This window comes from Phascolarctos cinereus, unplaced genomic scaffold (genome assembly GCF_003287225.1).
Source record: "Phascolarctos cinereus isolate Bilbo 61053 unplaced genomic scaffold, phaCin_HiC Scaffold_4;HRSCAF=312, whole genome shotgun sequence".
Taxonomy (NCBI): domain Eukaryota; kingdom Metazoa; phylum Chordata; class Mammalia; order Diprotodontia; family Phascolarctidae; genus Phascolarctos; species Phascolarctos cinereus.
In genome coordinates this window covers 659,938,950-659,962,115 of record NW_027555847.1, presented here as the reverse complement: position 1 = coordinate 659,962,115, position 23,166 = coordinate 659,938,950, and the positions used below count along the sequence as shown (strand labels likewise).

Sequence of the window (23,166 nt, the reverse complement as noted above, 5' to 3'; positions counted from 1 at the left end):
TGAGGCTATACCAAGGATCCAGTAGATGGAGAAGTAGAATATTGTAGTGATACTATACTACAGACTGACTGGCCAAAAGGAGGAAACAGATGATGCGGTCTAGAAGGAGATCACAGAACTGAGGTGGAAGCATAGGGTAGTAGTGATGGAGAAATCTTAGCTATATAAATATCTGCTGAAAGTATTTTCCTATGTAGCCCATGTCAACTCTGAGGCATCCTTATCCCAACTCCCACTCCCATTGATAAAATGGGTCCCCAGAAATTGACTACATCTACCCATCAGGGTTCTAAAGGATCAAGGGTGATTCTGTAAAGCCAACAGCTTGAGCCCCCACCAGTGTGTTTCCCCACCAACAAACATTTAGTTGTCCAGCCTTAAATAGCTTTTTAAATAGCCAAGGTGGTACAGTAGGAAAAGTTGGTACAAAACATGCCCCCAGAAATCTGGGGGATACTCTCCCACAGGTCCATAGAGTCCTAGGGAAAGTGAGCTCAAGCTTAGATAGTACATGTGGCAAAGGGGCCTCTCACAGTTTCTAACTGCTGGAAGTCTTTCTCTCTCATTCATGTGGTACTCAAGAAGTTCACTGTGAACATGGCAAATCTGGATCCAAGTGTCCTGAACTCTTGATGCAGTCACCGCCATCAGCTGATCTGGCGCTACCCTTAGGGAGAGTGAGAAATCCAACATCCTTTGGACCCTTTGAAGCTTAAAAGGCCCTCCTCAGCCTGAAGGCAGGAGAGGGAAGGAGACTTGGCCAAGGCTAAAGCTGAGGCCTCTCCTTCCCCCTCCTCCAGGGGTGTCCCAGGAAACCACAAGTTTACTCAGTCTATTTGAATAAGGTTCTAGTGCAACATCACTCTGTCAGTTCAGCTTAAAGGCCTAGACTATTGCAGTAACCTTCTGGTTGGTCTCTTTGCCTCAAGTTTCTCCATTCTCCATATAGTCCATCCTACATTCAGCTGCCAAGGTGATCTTTTTAAAGTTCAGGGCTAACCATGTCACCTCCTCCCCCTCCCTCCATTCATTAAATTCCAGTGGCTCCCTATTACTTCCAGGATCAAATAGAAAATCCTGTTTGGCTTTTGAAAGACTTCTTAACTTGGGCCCTTTCTACCTTTCCAATCCTCTCCTGCTTTACTGTTCTTTGAACAAGACATTGCATATCCAGACTCCAGGCATTTTTGCTGGCTGTCCACTATGCATGGGACATTCTCTTCTCATGTCAATCTTCTGGCTTTCCTTGCTTCCATCAAACCTCAATTAAAGTCCAGCCTTCTGCAAGAAGCCTTTCCAGGTCCCTTTTAATGTTACAGTTGAGATTATGTCCAACTCGTCTCCATATATCTTATACATGGTTGTTTGCATGCTTTCTCCCCCATTAGAACATGAGCTCCTTAAAGGTAGGAACTATTTTTGTCTATCCTTGTATCTCCAGCACTTACCACAGTTCCAACACTAGTAAGGGCTTAATAAATGCTTACCAACTGAGTGATTGATTTTTGACATTTGGTCTAAGACCTATGAATAATTTGATTTACTGAAAACTAAGGTATCTGGACTGAAATGGAATAGGATGGTTTCAACACCACCTTCATACTTAGACTACTGTAATAACTTCCAAAATGGTCTTCCTCATCTAGTGTCCCCCTCCCCAGTCGATCTTTCACATAGCTGCCAAAATAATTTTCTGACCAATTTACTCCCATGATCAAAGGTTTCCTCTTGCCTATGGGATTGCCAGGATACTGGCCCCATTGTGATGGGGTCCTTTTTGCAGCTTGAGTGCTTCCTTCCTTAAGCCTACAGAAAGATAGCATGTCAGTGTCTTAATTATCCAGAAAAGAAATGCAATAGATTAATTGCTCATCAGCCCAGATTTGTCAATTACTGTTTTTTGAGCATGGGAGAAATAGTCCTTTCTTAAGATACTGCTGTCTCCCCAGAGGGCACTCAGCTCTCAAATATCTAGACTGTCCTCTCCCCTCTTCTCCCCACCTTCTACAAGCTGATTTGATTAACCCCTCATTATCCAAGGCCAAAATTAATTTATAGGATGAAATGGATTATTGCTCAAAATATTAAAATAGGTAATCTGTTGTCTATACCTAGCTCTGAGCCCCTACCCTATCATGTCTTCTGTTCTCTTAGTTCACTGCTCATAGCAATAATATAGAGATTTAGCATACTATGATTGAATGGTTTATTGTATATTGTAAATAGAATGAAGTGAAAAGGAACTAGATCAAACATTCCTGTATGGTAACATTCGCCTCCAACCATTCATCTCTTTTTCCCCTTCCAGTTTTTTTTCCTCCACGGGGAATAATCACACAAACACACACACACACACACACAACACACACACACACACACACACACACACACACGGCTTTAAGAGAATGGGCCATTTGCTCCCTCTCTCAGGATTCTGGACTAAAATAGGGAAAGTGGAGAACATAGTGAAAGGCTTCCATTCCTCATCTCAGATTCAATGACTAAAAGTGAAATCGACTTCTCCAGCTCACTAGTTAAACAGAGTTCATAATAATTAGCAGTCATCATAAGTCTCCCAGCAACAGTGATTTCTCATTTTGCTGTCTCTGCTCTAGGGTCAAAATCTCTTCTCGTGGTGATGTGGCTTATGGAAATATTGGTAATGGTGTCTCTCCATGTGGTCTATGGTCACCAGCCACTCACTTTTCTTTTCTGCAAGTCCCAAGCCATAAGGTTGGAGGAAGGAAAACAGGAATCAAGGAGAGGAGACTGCACTACTATCCCCTTTATTCTTTCACGTGACTTCTGCCCATTGTAAAATGAGAACTCACTAAGATCCCAGATAAGAGAGGAGGGGTAATCACTATCCTATGGCAGGATCGTCATAAACCACTTTACCAATCTCTCTGTCTCCATGAATTATCTCCTGAGGCCCAGTAAAAACCATTCAATGAGGTAAAAGAACCAGGCAGATTTCTTCTCCCTGGCTACAGGATTAAGACCAAACATCATAGTCCCCAGTCTACAATTTGGCTCTCAGTCAGCTGTCCAGCCTTATTTTATACTCTTCCCCTAAAAGACCCCCAGGCAAGCTGTACCACTAGCCTTTCCATGAACTCAGTATTCTATCTCCAGCCTTGGAGGCAAGCTCCCCATCCCCAAACCCATACCTGGAAGGCAATCCCTTCTCATCTCCATCTCTCAGAATACTTGTCTGCCTTCAGCATTGACATTAGGTGTCATCTTCTCTGCCAAATTTCCCCTGGTTCCTCTAGTCATTGGTTCAGAGAGTGCTGGACCTGGAAGATCTAAGGCCTCAAACTCGTACTAGCTGTGTGACCCTGAACAAGTCACTTAACCTCTGCCTCTCTCAGTTTCCACGTTTGTAAACTTGGGATAATAACAACATCTTCCCCCTTGGGTTACTGTGAGGAGCAAATGAGATAAAATTTATAAAATTCTTTGAAAACCTTGAAGTACTCTGTAAATGCTAACTATTATTGTTATTCTTCCTATTCTGTCTTCCTTACACTCTAATTATTTGCATCCATGTTGTATCTCCCAAGTAAATTGTAGGAAGCCCCTCAAAGGCTAGGACTATTTCATTTTTGTCATCATACCTCTGGTACATAGAACATAGTAGGTACTTAGTAAGTGTTGGTTGAATTACTATCCATTTTAATTGAAGTATAGATCATGGGAATCTCGGAATGAAGTCTCTGTATTGTCTTAGAATTTGTCATAGACAAGGAATGGAAATCTGGGCATGGGTTGATGGTACCCAGAGTTTTCAGGGAGAGTATTTCAAAGAGTTCAGAAGAATGGATAAGATCATGTGGCCAAGGATTCTATAGGGGAAGTCAGCTCAAAAGGAAGAGGGTGTTCTTGGGAATGAAATTCTTGCAACACAAATGCAGATGTTTCCAATGACAACGAAAAGGGAGAGCTGTCTAGATTAAGACTGATGTGGATGTTCAGGGAATTCATTGATGACTTTTATTTTTAAAAGACATACTTAGAATATGGAAACAAGAGAAGATAACTAAGGATGATTTTTTTTTAAAAAGTGGTACAATTCTAGACTTGAATAGACTGAGTGAACAGAACCAAGAGAATGTTGTACACAGTAACAACCATGTTGTGCGATGTCTGATACTGATAGACTTAGCCCTTCTCAGCAATGCAAGGATCTAAGACATCTCCAAAGGTCTCATGCTGGAAAATGCTATCCACATCCAAAGAAAGAACTATGGAGTTTGAATGTAGATCGAAGCATATTATTTGCTTTTTTTCCCTTCTATTTTGTTTTGTTTTCTCTTTTTTATGGTTCCTCCTATTGGTTTTAATTCTTCCTTACAACATCACTAATGTGAAAATATGTTTAATGGGAAAGTATATCAGATTGTGTACCATCTTGGGGAAGGGTGCGGGGAAGAAGGGGGAGAAAAGTTTAAAACTCAAAAGCTCATGGAAGTGATTATTGATTAATTAAAATATATTAATAAAAAAATTTTTTAATGGTACAATTCTATAAGAAAGCTGTCAATGATCCAAAAGCCTAGAACCCGGCTTCCTAACCTTTATTGTGCCATGTGCTCCTTTTGGCAGGCTGGTGAAATGCATGGACCTCTTTATAGAACCATGTTTTTAAATGCATAAAATAAATTTTGTAGGATTGCACAGGAAACCACCTATATTGAGATATATTTATTGAAAGAATAAAAACAAAAAAGAGTTTACTAATCTCAGGTTAAGAGCCCCTGGCCTCGAATGAGCTGGTGCTTTCACTGAATACTCTTCACAACAAAAAGGACTTTGTTAGAGGCCAGCAGAAGATCGAATTGGGGAAAATGATCACTGCTTGGAGACAGATGGGACAATTACAATAGTGGATGGAGTCGGAACATTTCACTACTGTTTTGTTTTTGTGTTTTTTCTAAGGAGAATCATCTTCATATTGGGAAGTAACGTGATTTATAAAGACTAGAAACCCAAGAGAAGTGATGGGATGGCAAAACAAAACAAAATGAAATGAAATGAAAAACCATAGATATCCTTTAGGAATTCAAGTCAGGTCATCTTCTTAAAGTGCAGGTCTGGCCAAGTCACCCTCCTACTTAGTGGTTCCCTATTACCTCCAGGAACAAATATTCTCTGTTTGGCATTCAAAGCTCTTCACAAGCTCCTACCTTTGCAGTCTTCTTATAGCTCACTCACCCCTATACACGTTCTGATCCAGTGACATTGGCCGCCATGCTGTTTCTTGAACAAGACACTCTGTCTCCTGACTCTAGGCATTTTCACTGGCTGTCCCCCATGCCTGGAGTGCTCTCCCTTCATCTTCCCCTCCTGGCTTCCCTGGCTTCCTTTATCCCCTATCCCCTTAATTCTAGTGCCTTCCCTCTGTAGGTTATTTCCCATTCATCCTGTTTATAGCTCGTTTATACATAGTTGTTTGCATGCTGTCTCCCTCATTAGACTGTGAGCTCCTTGAGATCAGGGACTGACTCTCTTTTGCCTTTCTTTGTGTATCCAGTGCTTAGCACAGTGTGTGGCTCACAGTAAGTGCTTAATAAATGTTCATTGATTGATTTCCCAAAATGTTGTAAGAACCAACAAGTGTGACTGCTGAGCTGCTATCAGGACCCTTTTAAAAATCTTAGAAAATGGGAGAAGTATGACAAAACTAAAGACAGAGAAATGTCCCTATTTTCCAAAAGGCGAAGGTGAATCTTTCAGCCTATAAGCTAGCAAGTCTGACCTAATTCCTGACAAAATTCATTCTAGAATGCATTATTATAGCGATGACATGTGAGCACCTAGAAAAGGAAGTGGTGGAAGCCATCATAGAGTCAATAAAAACAAGTCAGTCAAACTCACCTCATTTCCTCTTCTGATAGGGTTTCTAGACTGATGGATCTGAAAAATACTGTAGTCACATTTCAGAAAGATATTTGACCAAGTTATCATGTTTTCCTTGTGTATAAGATGGAGAAAGCTGTGCTTGATGATATTACAGTTAGGTGTGGTGAGAGCCAATTTAACGATTAGATGCAGTAAGTGTTGGACTGATGTCTACATGGGGTAGTCGGGATCTGTTTTTGGTCCTCATTGGTTCAACATTGCTCTCAAGGAGCTGGGCCGAGCCCTAGATGGCATGCTTATCAAGTTTGCAGACAATACAAAGCTAAGAGAGATAGGTAATAATGCCAGATAACAAAATGGGGATCTAAAAATATCTTGCTGGGCTACAAATGGGTAAAGAATCTAAAAAGATGAAATGTAATGCCCTGGGGTTAAAAAAAATCAACTGCATAAGTAAAAGATGGGAAAGGAGTAGCTAGAGAGGAATTCATATGAAAAATACTCAGAGGTTTTAGTGCCTACAAGCTCAATCAGCATCAAACATGATGTGGTAGCCAAAAAGTTCATGCAATATGAGGCTATGTTAATGAGATTTCAATATCCGGGGGAACTGAGGAACATAGCCTGTTGTACTTTACCCTGGTCTGATGGCTACATGGGCAGTGCCGGGGTGCCACATTTCAGAAGAGACATTAACAAGCTAAAGGAAAGTGAGGGGAGAGTGAGGTGAAGGAGCTGCAGGGAGAGGAGCCTGAGGAAGAAAGGACTAAGGGAAATGTAATATCAGTCTTCAGATATCTGGAGGATTGTCTTGTGGAAGAGGCACTGAAACCTGTTGGGCACCATTACAGAGAGTGGAACTAGAAGCAGCTGACACGGCACAATGGGAAGAGCCCTGGTTCTAGAGTCAGAGGTGGTGGTTGTTCAGTCGTTTTTTAGTTGTGTCTGACTCTTTGTGACCTCATTTGGGGTTTTCTTGGCAAAGATGCTGGAGTAGTTTGCCAGTTCCTTTTCCAGGTCATTTTACAGATGAGGAAACTGAGGCAAACAGGGTTAAGTGACTTACCCAGGGTCACACAGCTAGTAAGTGTCTGAGGTCAGATTTGAACTCACGAAGATGAGTTTTCCTGACTTTAGGCCTGGTACTCTATTTACTGCACCACCTACCTGCCCAATTGTGCCATCTACCTTCTCAGAGTCAGAGTCAGAGGACATGGGTTCAAATCTCACCTCTGATGATTGCTACCTTTGTGACCTTGAGCAAGTTACTGGGCCTCAGATGGAGAGAGTTGGACTAGATGACCACAGAGGTCTCTTTCATCTCTAGATCTATGATCCAGGATCACTTTAGATTTTTATTTGATTTTTTTTTTAATTTCTAACAGTCCCAGATACTCCAAAATAGAATGGGCTTCCTTGAGGATTAGTGAGTTTGCTGTCATTGGAGGTCTTTACATAGAGGCCAGGTGATTATGTGTTGGGGATACTATGGGTGGATCTCATGTCTTGGATTGCTTCATGAGAAGATGACCTCTAAATACCCTTTGGATTCTCAAATTCCATGATTTTGTGATTCACTTATCTTCACCTTTCCCTACACATATAAGTACATATGCACCCATACCTACCCCTGACCAAGGAGAGATCCTTGTTCTCATCCCAGCTCTATCTCCCCTTCCCCTTTCCTTTTTTTTTTTCTTTCAGCATTTTGGCAACAGTTGGCACTGAATTTGACCTACGGACCCTGAGGGCAGTACGTGTTCTGAGGCCCCTAAAGCTGGTGTCTGGAATCCCAAGTGCGTGAGTTACACGACCTAGTTGCCACACTCTAGTTTTGTACCTTCCCCATTGCTTCCTAATGCCACCATAAGAAGTCAACACCTGCTTCCTCTCTGCCACTTCCTGTATTTAAGATGACCAATGGATCCTGGGTTTTTCTCTCTGGGGAATCCAGAGAGCCTCAAGAGGTAGTGAACAGGATCTTTAGTAGGGCCTTGAGAGACACTGGTCATAGGGCTGGATGTCTTCTCTGAAGTAGGCCAGACACAGTCCCAAGCTTCCCAGCTCACTAAGGCACATTTCCAAAACCAGCAAGCCACATTCTCAGGTCAGGATTGTGTAGAAGTTTTATTACAAAAAAAGTGAAATCATTTTCCAAAGTCATATCAGTCCTGACCCATTTATGTCCTCCCTCCTCACTTAACGTTAAGCAAATTGCTGTAGGCTTTCATTTCCTCCTTCAAAATGGGGCCAGACTGGCATTGTTTGCTTCTTCTCTGAGGTTTCTTTTAGTCCAGGTCAAGCAATAAGACATTCTAAGTTGCCCAGCAGTGGGACCTCCCAGAGGAACTTTCTAATAATTAGCATTGTCCAAAAGTGGAATGAGTTTCCTGGGTAGACAGCAAGTTCCTATTACCACAGATCTTCAAGCCAAGGTTAAATAAACACCAGTCAAGGATGTTGAAAAATGGATTCCTATTCAGGCATTCATTGGACTAGATGGTCTCTGAGAGCCCTTCCACCTTGGAAATTCTCTGATTCTGTGTGAGTCTATGATAGTGATTCTTCACCTTGCTCAACAGAGTCCTTTCTTTGAAAAGAAATTGGCTCCATTGAAAAGCAAATTTCATTTTTTTTTCTTGAGGAAAGGCGGGTTGAGGCCTTTATTAGCACTTACCCTGATATTTTCCACTATTGAATTTGGCTACAGTTCCTTGAATTCTGCCAAACAATTTTTCTCCCTTAGAGGGGTTTCCACCTTTCTAGAAGGTGGAAGCAGCAGATGGCAGATTATATGCCTTCTAGTCATATAGCCAAATTATGCATGATATTTAGAGCTTGGAAATCTAAAGGATTTATGGCCACAGTTACTTAACTACTTTAAAAATCATCAAGTGTTAGAGCTGGAAGGAATTTTAGACACCATCTAGTTCAATCCCCTCATCTCACTACTGAGGAATTCATTCCTACCCTGGGACTTCCTCAGGCCACTTCTTTCGCCACCATCTTTCTCTTAGTTCTTTTGCCTGAAATGGGACATCATAGATAATGGCAATTCCTGGCCCGATTTTCATTGAAGTTGGAAGTCAAGAAACTTCTTTCTCTTTCTTTTCCTTCCCCAAGGAAATATTTGTCTCTGTCTTTCTGTTTCCTTTTCATTTTCTTCTTCTTCTCCTTCTTCCTCTCTCTCTCTCTCTCTCTCTCTCTCTCTCTCTCTCTCTCTCTCTCTCTCTCTCTCCCTCCTCTTCTTCTGCTTCTTCTGCTTCTCTCTCTCCTTCTCTCTCTTCTTCTCCTCCTCCTCCTCCTCCTTCTTCTTCTTCTTCTTCTCCTTCTTCTTCTTCTTCTTCTTCTTCTTCTTCTTCTTCTTCTGCTTCTGCTTCTGCTTCTCTCTCTCCTTATTCTTCTCTGTCTCTTCTTTTGCTTCTCCTCCTCCTCCTCCTCCTCCTTCTTTTTCTTCTTCTGTTTCTTCTGCTTCTCTCTCTCTCTTCTTCTGCTTCTCCTTCTCTGTGTGCTTCTTCTTCTTCTCTCTCTCTTCTTCTCCTTCTTCCTCCTCCTCCTCCTCTTCTTCTTCTTCTTCTTGTTCTTCCTCCTCCTCCTCCTCCCCCCCCCTTTTCTCAGAACAATGAACGATGAGGCCCAACCTTTTTGAGTACAAGGACCTCCTTCTTAATGTCAAAAAATTTCACTGACTTTCACATCATAGCTGTATTATTTTCATCTATTGATGAGAAAATAGATGACAAAAAGCTACTAAGAATTCAGTGTTTTGTTAATCATAGAAACATTAGCATACATTTGGAAAAAATCATGGCCTATCTATATGCAAGGTGTGTTATTTATTCAGTTGATAGAAGGGATATTCCTTCTCTCCCCCTACTCCCCAGTTGGTCCACAGCCCATGAGTTAGGAGCCACTTCTGTAGAGGTTAACTTTTCCCTGAGCTCTGAAAGTCTGTGAAGAGGTACCTGGTGCTCTTTTGGAATTCTCTATCTTACCGACTATGGGGTTTGTCTCTGTTTCTTCCCAGGTTTACAGGTTGTTCTGAAGTCTATCATGAAGGCGATGATACCTTTGCTACAGATTGGCCTCCTCCTGTTTTTTGCAATCCTTATTTTTGCAATCATAGGGTTAGAATTTTATATGGGAAAATTTCATACCACCTGCTTTGAGGAGGTGACAGGTAAGGTCCAGGCCACTTGAGTCTGCTTCTCAAGCATTCTTTTCATTTTCCTTCTTTGGTTGTTAATTACAGGAGCCTCTTGGATACAGGCATGGAAGCTCATTTATGTTCCTGGCATCTATGCAATGAAGGAGAGCTTCTCTTTGGAAAAGTCAGGGAATGGGTTAAGACTTGGTTGACCTTGGGCTGTCATCTAAGGCCTTAGGGTGTTTCTGGGTCCTGAAACAAGGGAAGACGGAGGGTAGGGACCAGCCTAAGTTTCCATTGCACTTGGATGAAAGGAGCCCACCCTGAGCAGAAATCTCACTTCATCACTACGACCCTATTTATAGAGAGCACCAGGAGGGACAGTGGAGGAATTTATTCTTGTTTCTCCTGCTCATCTTTAGCCACATTTCCTAGGGGTGCCTGACTCCCACCCAACTCCTAACATTATCCTAAAGGACCAATATGGTGGGAGGAAAGTTGTGTTTCACAAAAAGAGAACCTATACTATACCTGAGGGGAAAGAGGTTCCCTGACCCTCCTCTTGGAGCCACCATTGTTAGCTTGTGCAGAAGGGAAGGTTTCCAGGAATAATTGCTGTGTTCCTTCTTACTGCCAAATGTGCCTGCAGTCGGGGTTTAGGCGACATCTTTAGTGACCCTATCCACAGCCAATATCTCTACCAGACAGTGACGGGGCAAAGCCAAAAAAAAAAGTGGGGTAGGATTATTTGAGAGGCTCTTCCCCCCCCCCTTTTCTCCTACTCCTTCTGTCTTCTTTTCTCCTGGGCTTGTGGAGTGTACTCAATATGGAACGTCCTAATTATTTCTCTCCCGGATGGAGAAGGTGTTAATTGAGGCAGAGCTATTTCTGCTTCTGGCCACGTCACCCTGGTGGAATGAGAGAGAGAGAGAGAGAGAGAGAGAGAGAGAGAGAGAGAGAGATGCAGGACATGACCCATTGGAAATATCACCTACAATCAGATCAGCCAGGGTCCCTTTTTCACAACTGGTGGATGAGGATAGGAAGTTGGTTTGTTTGCATGGAGATGAGGCAGACATAGTGTAATGGAGTGGGACATCATTTCTTCTTAGGAATCTGGTGGCCAAAATCGGTATTATAGGATTTAGAACCAGAAGGGACCTCAAAAATCTTCTAACCACTTCATTTTACAGAAGAAGAAGCCGACACCCAGGAAGGGGAAGTAACTTGCTTGAGGTTATATAGGGAATAGATAGCAAAGTCAGGATTCAAATCCAGGTCTTCTAACTCTAAAATCAGTGTGTTTCCCACTGTACTGTGCTGCCACAAGTATATGGTTTGGGTACACACACCCAGTAGATCAATGGATTTTAGGGTATGTAATCAAGTCTCATGTACCCTTTGGATCTTTGCTTTTCTAAAAACAAAATTCAGAGGGCTTCTTAAGCTCAGTGGATGAAGTGAAAGGCCAATTCAATTCACCTCATTGTTGCTGCTGTTGTTCAGTTGTGTCCTACTCTTCTTGACCCCAGGGACCATGAGGTTCATGAGCTTTTCTTAGCAAAGATACTGGAGCAGTTTGCCATTTCCTTCTCTGGTGGATTAAGGCAAATAGAGATTTAGTGACTTGCCCAAGGTCCCACAGCTAGTGAGTGTCTAAGGCCAGATGCAGACTCAGGTCTTCCTGACTCCAGGCCCAATGCTCTATCCACTGAGCCACCTACCTGACTCCTTGATTCACATCAACAAATGTTTAATAAGCAGCTACCTCTACCTACAACCTATAAGGCCCCGTTTGAGGCATTGAGTGGGATATAAAAGTAAATAAGACATGATCCCTGCCCTCTAGGAACATAGAGCACAATAGTGGTGAAGAAGATCTATGCACCAATACAGTACTAAGTAGGATGTGAAAGTTCAGGAGAGAGGTGTATAATTTTGAAGATAGGAGGTGAAGAAAGGCTACACTGGAGAAGTAGCATTCAAAATAAGCCTTGAATGATGAGTAGAATTTCAGCTAGTAAAGATGTTTGGGGGAGGAGGAGAGGAAGGAAGGCATTATAAGCATCAGAAAGTATATGAGCAAAGTCACCGAGTCTAGAGAACATATGGTTTAAACAAACAAACCAAAAAGACCTGTTTTGACGGCAGTGTAGGCCTTATGGAGAGATAGACTGTGAGATAAGTTTGGGTGGAACCAGATTGCAGGGGGTAGAGGGAGGGCCTAGATACCAAACTCTGGAGATAGCGAGGCAAAGGACTCACTTCTATTTTGGATAATCAGATGCTGTTTTAAACAAACTTCTCAGGATTCATTTTCCCAGGCATTAAGCAAATATATGTTAAGCCCATATTCTGCTTCTAGCACTGTACCGGGCCTTCAATGAGACATGAAGATAATGCAAGATATGGCTCTTACCTTCTAGTCTAGTAGGAGAATCAGGAAATTCACATGTAAAACAAGGCTGCCCAATTACAATTGAATGCCAAGATGAATTCTATAGACAGTAGATACCTCCAGAGCTCCAAGAACAAGAACTACTGGAAGTTTAGATGGTGAAAAGAAGGTGGATAGAAGAAGTGGGATTTGAGCTTAGTGGATAGGAAGATTTTAGTAGAAGGGGGGGAGAAGAGCAGGGGCTTCCATGGCAGTGGTGGTACCAGAAGTGTGGCCAAAAATGAACATTTAACAGTTCAGTTTGTATCCTCTGCGGCCTCACCATGACAACAGGCCAAGAATCCCCACTTTTCCCCAAAATTAAATGTCAGGTTCTCTGCTTTAATAGAAGAGCAATGCCCAGGAACCCAAGCCCAAGGATACTTTTTGGATCCGACCCACCAGGTGGCCAGAGAAATGGAAATGACTCCAGAACTCTTGGGAGTGATATCTTGGAAGAGCTTTCTTTGTGTTCCATGTTTGTGGCCCCAGCACCACCACCACACACACACTGAGAAGTACTTTCCCCCAAAACTAGATGGAACTGTCCAGCTAGAACTAAAATCCTTCTCACTGGCGGCATTGTTTACTTTTGTACTATTGATATGAAAAACTCTTCTTTCGGTCAGCAACAATTAAAGCCTTGCTGTTTTCACTTACAAATTATCAGCACGAATTTACCACCATTAAACCTGGTTCTTGTCACCATTTTATTTTATTTTATTTCTGCTGGGGTTGGGAAAAGGGTGAGAGTATGTTCAACCACTTAACTTGCTAATAAAATAATACATTCTTGCTCTTGCACCATGAGCATTCATTGTAGCTGGGTCTGAAAAGAAAATAACACTGCTCATCCTCAAGTTTCCATTTCTTTGAGGCTTGATAGGTCAATCAGATGCACAAAGTCTTGGAAACTTAGCTCTGGAGTGGGACCTGTAACATCTCCATAGTGAGATCTGTTTGATCTCTGGCTTCCATTTCTACATGGGTCTGCATGATTCTTGCTTTCAATTGGCTCCCCTTTGAAGACTAGGCTTCTTCTATCTGTCCTCTGACTCCCATAAGCTTCTTTCCCTTCTCTCTTGTAGATGATATTCAGGGCGAGTCTCCAGCTCCATGTGGAACCGAGGAACCCGCCCGTACCTGCCCCAATGGGACCAAATGCAAGCCCTACTGGGAAGGACCCAATAATGGGATCACTCAGTTCGACAACATCCTGTTTGCCGTGCTGACTGTCTTCCAGTGTATCACCATGGAAGGATGGACTGACCTTCTCTACAATGTGGGTGCTACCAGGAGCTGGGGAGAGAAAGGGAGAGGGGGGGAAGGTAAAGGCAAGAGCAAGACATTGGCCTCTGGGGCAGCACTGTCCCAGAGATGCTTCTGGGACTAACATAGAGAGATAAAGAGATGTCAGGGGAAGGGGGGAAATGAGTTATGAGGGTTGGAGGTACTGGTGCAACCATGCATATGGACAGATGGTGGGTACACAGTGGAAGGAACACTGGATTTGGAGTCAGAATCCTGGGTTTGAATCCTGGCTTTGCCACCTACACTTGGTGGTTAAATGAATTTCTAACTTTCCAGAAGACCAAGGAGGAATCAGGTTCAGGGGTCAAGGAAACTGGCTTTGGGTATGTTACCAAAAGCAGAAGTGGTATTCTGCAACAAACCTGCTTCTGTCATTTCCTCCCTATGTGGCTTGGGCAAATTACTTCCCCCAACTTTGGGTCCCAGTTTTCTCACCTCTAAAATGAGGAGGTCAGATTAGATGACTTCCAAGGTCCCTTCCTGTGCTAAATCTGATCATTCTGTGGCCCCAGACCACATATCCAGATCCTGAAGGAGATTGCAGGATCTCAAAGATATTAGGCTCTGGGAAGTCAGAATTTTAATGGAATCAGGAAATTCAATATCAGGGCCCATATCTTTTCAGAAAACTAATACTCGCTATTAGCTATTAGTCACCTTACTAGTACACTGATATATGATATAGAATGACTTGCTGGTCAAGTATGCCTCCCTTCTCTCCCAGCCTGCAGTTACTCCTCACCCAATATTAGTACAGCGTGCTGCTAAAGTTGTCTCCCCCAGTTTGGGGGTGGTTTCCCTAGTCAGAACTTCTTCAACTTTTTTCACTCATGATCCCTTCAGTGCTTCTTAAACAGTGAGTCGCAACACTGTATATGGAGCAGATGCACTGCTCTAGTCCATACTCTCATCTGGTCTTGTGTTCCTTTTGACCAACAATCGCGTTCTTATTGGTGATGCAGGTGGCCAGAGTTGTGTCATTCAGTCTTATGACCAGGAAACAGAACAAGCCAAACAGTTCTACTGTCATGGAATAGTAGAGCTACTGCCCCCTTGGCCCCACTGACTAAATAAGTTTCTGTGACTACAGACCCACTAGGAAATTTTTCTGGACTATTAGATGCAAAGTACATTATGTTCTTTGAATGCTGGTTTCAGAGAAACCTCAAAGAAGAATAGTCCCTGGTAATTGTCAGATAGATTCAGTTCTCTAAGTGTCCCAGGCTAAAAGATTGTTCCACCATGTCTTTCTGCTGGCTCCACTGTTCCAGGATTTGTTCTGGGGTGCTATTTTATTGTTTTGATTGCTTGGAGGTAAATATGGGAAAGTTACGATGATCTACTGCTTATTCCGCCATCTTGGCTCAGTAATTATCAGATGGGAGGCAGGCAATTGGGAGACTGTGGAGATACTATGAATGTACTTGATCATTACTGGTGATGGCTTTGTTCTAGCACTGAAGATATTTCCTTATACTAGCTATAAAAGACCTTACTGACTTTATGAGGATGTGTCCTTGATAAAGTATGAATTCCTTGCCTTGCCCTGGGTTGCTCCATTGTCTGATACATTGAAGATGATTCATTGATTCACCATCAGCTCATGCCCCTGAGATTTAGCCTTTAAAAAGATAAGCTGAACCAGGAGGTTGGGAGAAGTGGAAAAAATGAGACCTAAGAGGTCAGACAGAGAGAAACAAGTTGGATCCATGTGGACTCCACTCTCTGAAGAGAAGCCTTCACAACTAGCCCCTCCAGGGGTCTGTGGAGCCCCAGGGATGACAGTAGAAAGAGGCAACTACAAGGAATTCTTGAACCAAACAGAGCTACATGATTCAAGCCAGTAACAAGAGAGTGACAGCAGTAGAGCAATGGTTGAGTTTCTGCATCTGGCAGAGGTAATAAGTGAAAAGGGTGTCTGGAGCCAGAAGGTCTGGGTTCAAATCCTGGCTCTCCAATAGCTATCAGTATGATCTTAAGCAAATTGCTTACCTTCTCTGAGACTTAGTTTCCTAATCTATAAAATGAAGGGTTTGGACTAGTGACCACCAAGGTCTCTTCCACTGCTGAGTCTATGAACTAATTCCTGAATTAAGTAGAGCAATTCCTGGACTGAGCAGAGATATTCCTAGGACAAGCCTCCCAAACCCAATGGAGTTGTTCTTGAATCAAACGAGCCAGAACCAGGGAGCAACCAGGAACAGAGGTGATATAGAGAAGAAAACCAAGATGCTGGCCTTCAGAGGTACTGTGAGCTACATGATACCACATAGGTGCAGGAACGGGGTCTCAACTTTCTAGTAGACCCTAAGAGCACGGGGAGACTTCAACTCCAGACCAGTGCTCTAAGTCTGGAGGAAGCTCTAGGTCTCAGAGAGGAATGGAGAAAGAGAATTACCTTGACTTTGTGCTGCAGTGTGAGTTCTTTGCAGCTTGGGTCAATTTAAACAAAATCAGCCAGTCTACCAACAAGCATTACCAAGCACCCACTGTATGTCAGGCAGAGCTTGCATGGCAGCTGAAGGATCTTAAACTTCTTTGTAGAGACATAGACAAGAAATGAAATATGAACTTCCCAGAGGAAACCTTGCATGGGGGCCCAAGCCAAAAAGAGACTGTAGGAGAAAACCCCTAAAGCTGAACTCAAAGTCCATTTTTAACCCAGAGGCCACAGGTTATATGAAAAGATGAGAAATCCCAGGCAGGAATTTCAGTGGGACCAAAAAAGTATGTGATAATGGAAAGGGCACTATAAGTGGCTTAGGGGTCAGGTGTCCAGAGGGTTGGCAGAAAAAGCCTCGGAAGCTCAGAGTGGAGGCATTGATGATTTGCCAGGCAGGAAGTGTCTAGAGTGGGGAGGAAATTTCAAGAGCATCTCCTTACACTGAATGAATGAAAGTTACCAGAAGTCTCTTCCCCAGGAAGTTTAAACTGAAAGTTGCTAAGACCATAAACTATTAATAACATCTGTGTCTTTAAGAAGAGATTATCTTTTTTATTCCCCCAATTCCCTTCAGCCTTCCTCAGGTCTCAGGAGGCAAGCCTTTTATCTCAATTGCCATTCTTAAGTCAGAACCTAGAGCAGTGATGCAATGTGAGAAGAGGGATGGAGCAAGGACATAAAGAAATTGTGCATGGTTAGACTGATTCCTGTTCTAAACTAGATTTTCAGAAGGGCTCTGAGAAAATTCTAGGACTTAGAATATCCACCCTCTATTGCTGGAGGGAAGAACTGGGGGTGTCTGCAAGGCTTGAGCTGGGATAAAATAACGTTGGCTTGGAGGTAACCACATTCAATGCCTTGTACCCTGCTATGTCAGTTTGACTTCGGTATAGATCAATAATGGAACAAAGGTGTTGCTTCTTGAATTTCTTTTCGTGAGAGTCAGGAATTGAACCAGACTTTCCCTCCTCAGCCCCACTGTGGGGTGGATGTACCACTTGCCACATCAGTCCCTAGGCTTGTATCTCGGCCATTTTCAAGATTTACAGCTAGACTACCACCTCTGGAGTATTGCGTTTGATTTTGGACACCACGTTTTAGGGGGAGCATTGGTAGGCCGGAAAGCATCCAAAAGGCAAACAAGATGGTGAAAGGCCTGTCACATGATTTAGCCAGGAGAGAAGAATCAGTGGGGGTGGTGTGGGGACGAAAGGTTACCGTGTGAAAGAGCCATTAGTCTTGTTCTCTTTTGCCCCAGAGGAATGAACCAGGATTAATGGGTGGCAGTCACCCCAGACAAATTTAGGTTTGACATCAGAACCATCTTGTGAACAAGTGCAGCTATCCCCGAGTTGAGTGGGCTGCCCTGGATGTGGGGTCACTCTCCATGAGGGCACTGGACGGTTTTCGTCAAAGGCAAGGTGAACGCACGTCAGAATTCTTTTTCAAGGCTGGTTAAACACTGAAATCCTTCCAAATCTGAAATTTCATTCTGTGAAAAGACATCAGATGTCATCAACTTCTCCCTGCCAAGGAGGCACAGTGGCTTTCTGTGGAGAAGCCAAAGTATATGTTGTGACTGTGACATCGCCTGATGAACCAAAGCCACTTCTGGGCTGGGCCAACAGCCCCCTCCCCATTGGAACGTTGTGCCCGTGGCTTCTGAAACCAGCTCTCTGCTTGGCAGTAAGACTGAGCTCCAGAGCCCTTGCCACGTCTTTTGTGTTCCAGCTGTAGCTCTGTTGGGGCTCAAGGAGTAATGCCACATAGCCTTTGCTCCTCAGTGGGGGTGGTGTGGGGATGAAAGGTTATCGTGTGAAAGAGCCATTAAGTCTCGTTCTATTTTGCCCCCTCCTCATTGGAACGTTGTGTCCATGGTTTCTGAAACCAGCTCTCTGGTTGGCAGTTCATTCTACTTTAGGATAGCTTGGATCATTGGGAAGGTTTTCCCTGCATCAAACTTAAATTAGTCTCTTTGCAGCTTTGACCCATTGTTCTTTCAAAAACTTGGAGACAACCATCACGTCCCCAAATCTTTCCTTCTCCATCCTACACATTCCCACTTTTTCCAACTAATGCTCATATGATGTGAAGTTCACTGCCTTCACCATCCAGATTGCCCTCCTTTGGCTTATCTATATCCCTCCAAAACGTGGTGGCCAGAAGTGAATTTGATGTTCCAGAGGCGGCTGATCAGAACAATGACACTAGAGCTGCTTGATTTCTAGAAGCTATACCTCTCTTAATGCAGCCCAAGAATGCATTGATTTTTTTTTTACTGTTGTGCCACACTTAGTTCACATTGAATTTACAATTCATCATAAAACTCTCAGATCTTTTTCTAAACTGATGCTTAGCCATGCCTTCATCATGTACTTGTGAAGTTTATTTTTTTTTTGCATGCAACTGTGAGACTTTATACTTCATCCTATTACATTTCATTTTAGATTCAACACTATCAAAATTCATTTGGAGCCTGGCTCTGACACTGAGGATTTTAGCTATCCCTTTCAATTTTGTATTTTCTGCAGATTTGATAAGAATGCCATCTGTGCCTTTACCTAGATCATTCATAAACAGGTTTAATCATGCAGGAGCAACCACAGATCCCCTGGGCACTCCCCTTGAGACCTTCTTTCATGTTGACATTGAACTGTTAAAGATTCTTGGAATAAGTGCTAGCAGGAGACCATCCATGTGGGGGGGGGGGCGGAGAGGCAAGGCAGTGGTGTGAAATGACTTGCCCAGGGTCGCACAGCTAGTAAGTGTCAACTGTCAGGGACCAGATTTGAACTCAGTTCTTCTTGAATCCAGGGCAGGTGCTGTATCCATCATCCATCTTGTTGAATTCCTTTTCTTTTCTTTCTTTTTTTTATGATAGCATTTATCCAGAGGGCCAGCTCATTTCTTTTGTGAAATGCATCAAAGTCCCAACTTGGGCTTGAAAAGTATTTATTTGGTTTTCACCAAATATGGAATGACTTTCATACTTTGCATGAGACAGACTCTATGGAAAATATTTTTAAAGTTCAGCAAGCAATGGATGCATAACTGAGTGTGGAGAAGAAACTTTTTAGTCATTGGTCAGTCATATACACTTATTAAGCTCCTGCTATTTGCCAGGCACTGTGCTAAGATCTGAGGGTACAAAGAAAGACAAAAGACAGTCCCTACCCTCAAGGAGCTTACAATCTAATCTTAGAGTCAATGTCCATTTGCCCATTATGTAAACTGCAGGAAGGATTGCTCTATTATATTACAGAAGCTGGGCAGGATAGGCATGCAGAATAAAGGATGGTTCAACTAGTCAGTTCGATCAGTCAATAAGCATTTATTAAGTATAGGCCAGACTGAGCACTGAAGATACAAAAAAGGCCTAAGTACAAGATACAAGAGGCATAACTAAATAGCAGTTTATTTGAAAAAGATCCAGAGGTTTCAGTGGACTACAAGTTTAACAGGAATCAACAGAGGGATAAGGCAGCTGAGAAGGGTAATTACTGGGGCTTAAGTTGCAGTTCCAGGCTCTCTCCCCTCCCCAGGACTCTTTTCTCTTCTCTGTATCCACATTCTTCTTTCATGAGCTTCTCCATTTCCCATCTCCTTGCCTTCATGCACCGTATCCCTTGGGAGCTCAAATATCTCTATATAAATGATTTGCAAATCTATATCTCTTGCTTGAGTTTCTCTCCTAAACTTCAGCCCTCCATCACCAATATCCTGATGGATATTTTCGCTTGGATTCTGACTCAGCATCTCAAAGCTTGACATATCTAAAATGGAACTAATTCTCTTTCCCTATAAACCAGCTTCTCCTTTAGGCTTTCTAATGAGACTATTACCATCCTCCTGTTTCCCCAGATTCACAATCTCAACATCATTCTTGACTCTTTCCTTTCCCTCATTCCCCTCCATCCAGTCATTTGAAAAGACTTGCCAATTCTATCACCCCAACACCCCCTCAATCTGTCCCCTTCTCCCTGTTCATTAGGCCATTCAATTTCTTACCTAGTCTTAATCACTGAATGAGTGTTGCCTCAGACAAACTGAGACCTGGGAAAGACCTTAGCCAAGGTCTCCCGTTGCATCCTGGGCCATCTCCAGTCGTCCTGAGATGCTGAGTCAGGCACATTCTATATCTTGCCACTGGACCTAGATGGCTGTGGAGGAGAGAGTGAGGCTGGTGACTTTGCACAGCCCTCCCTCACTTAAATCCAGTTCATTTGCAAGTCAAATCATCATTTCCTAATGTCATTGGTCCCCTTCGAGAATGAAGAACAAACAGCAACAACCACCTTAATAGAGGTCCCTGTTGCTTCTCACCTGCACTATGATAATAACAGCCTCTTATTTTTCAAATTTCTCCACTCTCCAATACATCCTCCACACAGCTGCCAAAATAATTTTCCTGAGGTACAGGACGGACCATCATTCTGCTGATGGCTCCCTCTTCACTCTAAGATAAAAGCCAAATTCCTCAGCATGATACCTTACGTACCATACCATAATACCATGATACCTTCAATTTCTGCATCCCGCCAACCTTTCCAGCCATACTTCATATTCTTGCCTTCATATCTTCTACAGCCTCCTAGCTACTTCCTGTAGTTCACATTCCAGTTCCCATCTCTCCTCAGAACTGCCTTTTAATTAATTAAGCACCTGCTATGTGCTAGGCACTGTGCTGAGTACTATACAGATATTGTCTGTTGTGCCTCACAACAACCCAGAGAGGTAAATATTATTGTGATCCCTATTTTACATTTAAGGAAACTGAGGCAGATAGCAGTTAAGTGATTTGTCTAAGATCACACAGGTAGTAAGTGTCTGAAGCTAGATTTGAACTCAAGTCATCCTGGCACCAGGCCCAGTGCTCCACCCTGCTATCTCAGACTAGATTGTTTTATCTTTGCATTCCAGTATCTAGAACAGTGCCATACAGTTATAACCCCTTGATAAATAATTGTTGTATTGAATGAAATGGAATCTATTAGTTCAGCCATTTTAAAACACCTAACTTGTGCAAGGGATCATAAGGAATAAAATAGTAAATTTGTTCAATGAACTTTTTTCAGGCACCTACTACGTGCAAGAGAAATAGAGATTTGCCTTCATGGATCCTACGATCTAGTGCAGAGCTCTGATGCATGCATCAAGGACAGTAGTACTAAATAGTATATGATGAGTTCGTGATAGAGCAAAAGCACATTTCTAAAGAGAAGAATCAGGGAAGGGATCCTAGGGGAGGTGGTGTCTCAGTTTGGATTCGAAGGTTGTGTAAGAATTCAGTAGGATGCCAGTTGTATTGAATTTTGTTGCTCTAATGTCCTTAGGATTCCAAGTGGGACAAGGCCAGGAAAGAAAACTGTGGGTGGGTGGGGAAGAGATAATAATTCTACACTTCCAGGAAAGAATGGTTCATAGATATTCTACGTTGAACCCCAGCTGAAGTAAGAGATAGAATCCTTTTCACTAAGTAGGAGTCCTACAGGAGATGGCTTCCAACAAGGCGATGACACAAAAACTTTCCCATGGGCCTGGGAAGGCTGAGGCCATGGTCATCAGGATCCTTGCTTAAAACAAGATGCTCAGGCTGCTCCTCTAAACTGTCTCCTTGCCAGATGCCCATTAGACTTATGAAGATTCCTAATGACTAGAGGGAAAAGGGATTCAACAGCAGTGGACAGAAAGCATGCTCCCCATTAATATTCAGAGAATCCAGGAGGCCATGGAATGGAGGAAGACACTTTCCTACCTTTGCAAAAGGTTCTATGCTGATGCTATCTTGATATGTGGGAGGTCAAAGAAGCAGAACGACTCTTCTCTCAAAGCTTACCATTGTTAACAGGGTGCAGATGGAAGAGGGGTGCTCAACCTTTTTTGGTTCGTAGACTCCTTTAACAGTCTGGAGAAGCTTAATCCTACTGTGGTTTGCTGCCTACATTCATAATGGAAGTGTCTTACACAACCTTCGAATCCAAACTGAGACACCACCTCCCCTAGGATCCCTTCCCTGATTCTTCTCTTTAGAAATGTGCTTTTGCTCTATCACGAACTCATCATATACTATTTAGTACTACTGTCCTTGATGCATGCATCAGAGCTCTGCACTAGATCGTAGGATCCATGAAGGCAAATCTCTATCTCTCTTGTGCATAGTAGGTGCCTGAAAAAAGTTCATTGAACAAATTAATTGGTTTTGCAAGAGAAAACTCTCACAGTGACAGTGTCTAGAAAAGACCCAATTAGCTGGAGATGGCTCTCCATGAAGATTCTGGGCCAAGGCACTCTGTGCTCAATTGTGTTCCCCTTCTTCCTGTCCTTGCAGTTGGCATGTCTTCCCATTCTCTAATCACATACCTTCAGAGCAGGCACATTTTTGTAATGAGGTATCATCCCAACTAACCCCTGGAGACTTTGGGTGCTCTCTTTAGAAAGGGAAAATCACTGCCTGTGCCCCAGATCCCTGGGATGGAGGCAGGAATGAGAGGGGCCTTCAGTTCTAAGGAGAATTTCACTCTCCCTTTGGCTTTTTTACCTGTTCATAGAGACCTTCCAAATGGCCTGAGAGCAATGGGCATTTCCCATGTGTCAGCTGATGGTGAGTGTCCAGTGTGACTGCAGCCACATGGTGCACATCTCCCTACCAAGCTCTGAGAAGTCCTTAGGCCTATGAGAATGGCTTCCAAAGCCAGAGCAAGGGCAGGGTGGGAAGAATGGAGATGAGGAAACCCTCGATGGGATGGAAGTGGGAGTGGAGGGGGGGAGAGAAATTGGATGGAGAGATCCAGGGCTGAGGCATAACAGGTCTGGCACCAGGTAAAGCCTCCCTCTTGGTGGCTGCTAGATTTCTCTGCTAGAGCACAGTGTAGTTTCTAGACAGACAGGTGTCCCCATTTTCCAGGAACCCCCTCACCACATGTGCCCAAAGCTAGCGACTTGGCAGTGTCTAGAGAAACCAGA

The 23,166-nt window shown here is 43.1% G+C and overlaps 1 protein-coding gene across 1 annotated transcript in view; it reads left to right on the top strand.

Moving 5' to 3' along the window:
* Positions 1 to 23,166, top strand: part of CACNA1A (calcium voltage-gated channel subunit alpha1 A) — a 251,744-nt gene that overhangs the window by 113,316 nt on the left and 115,262 nt on the right. Inside the window, 3 exon segments of the mRNA XM_020995037.2 lie at positions 7,570 to 7,661; positions 9,893 to 10,045; positions 13,538 to 13,731. Of these exon segments, the coding sequence (XP_020850696.1) occupies positions 7,570 to 7,661; positions 9,893 to 10,045; positions 13,538 to 13,731 (439 nt within the window).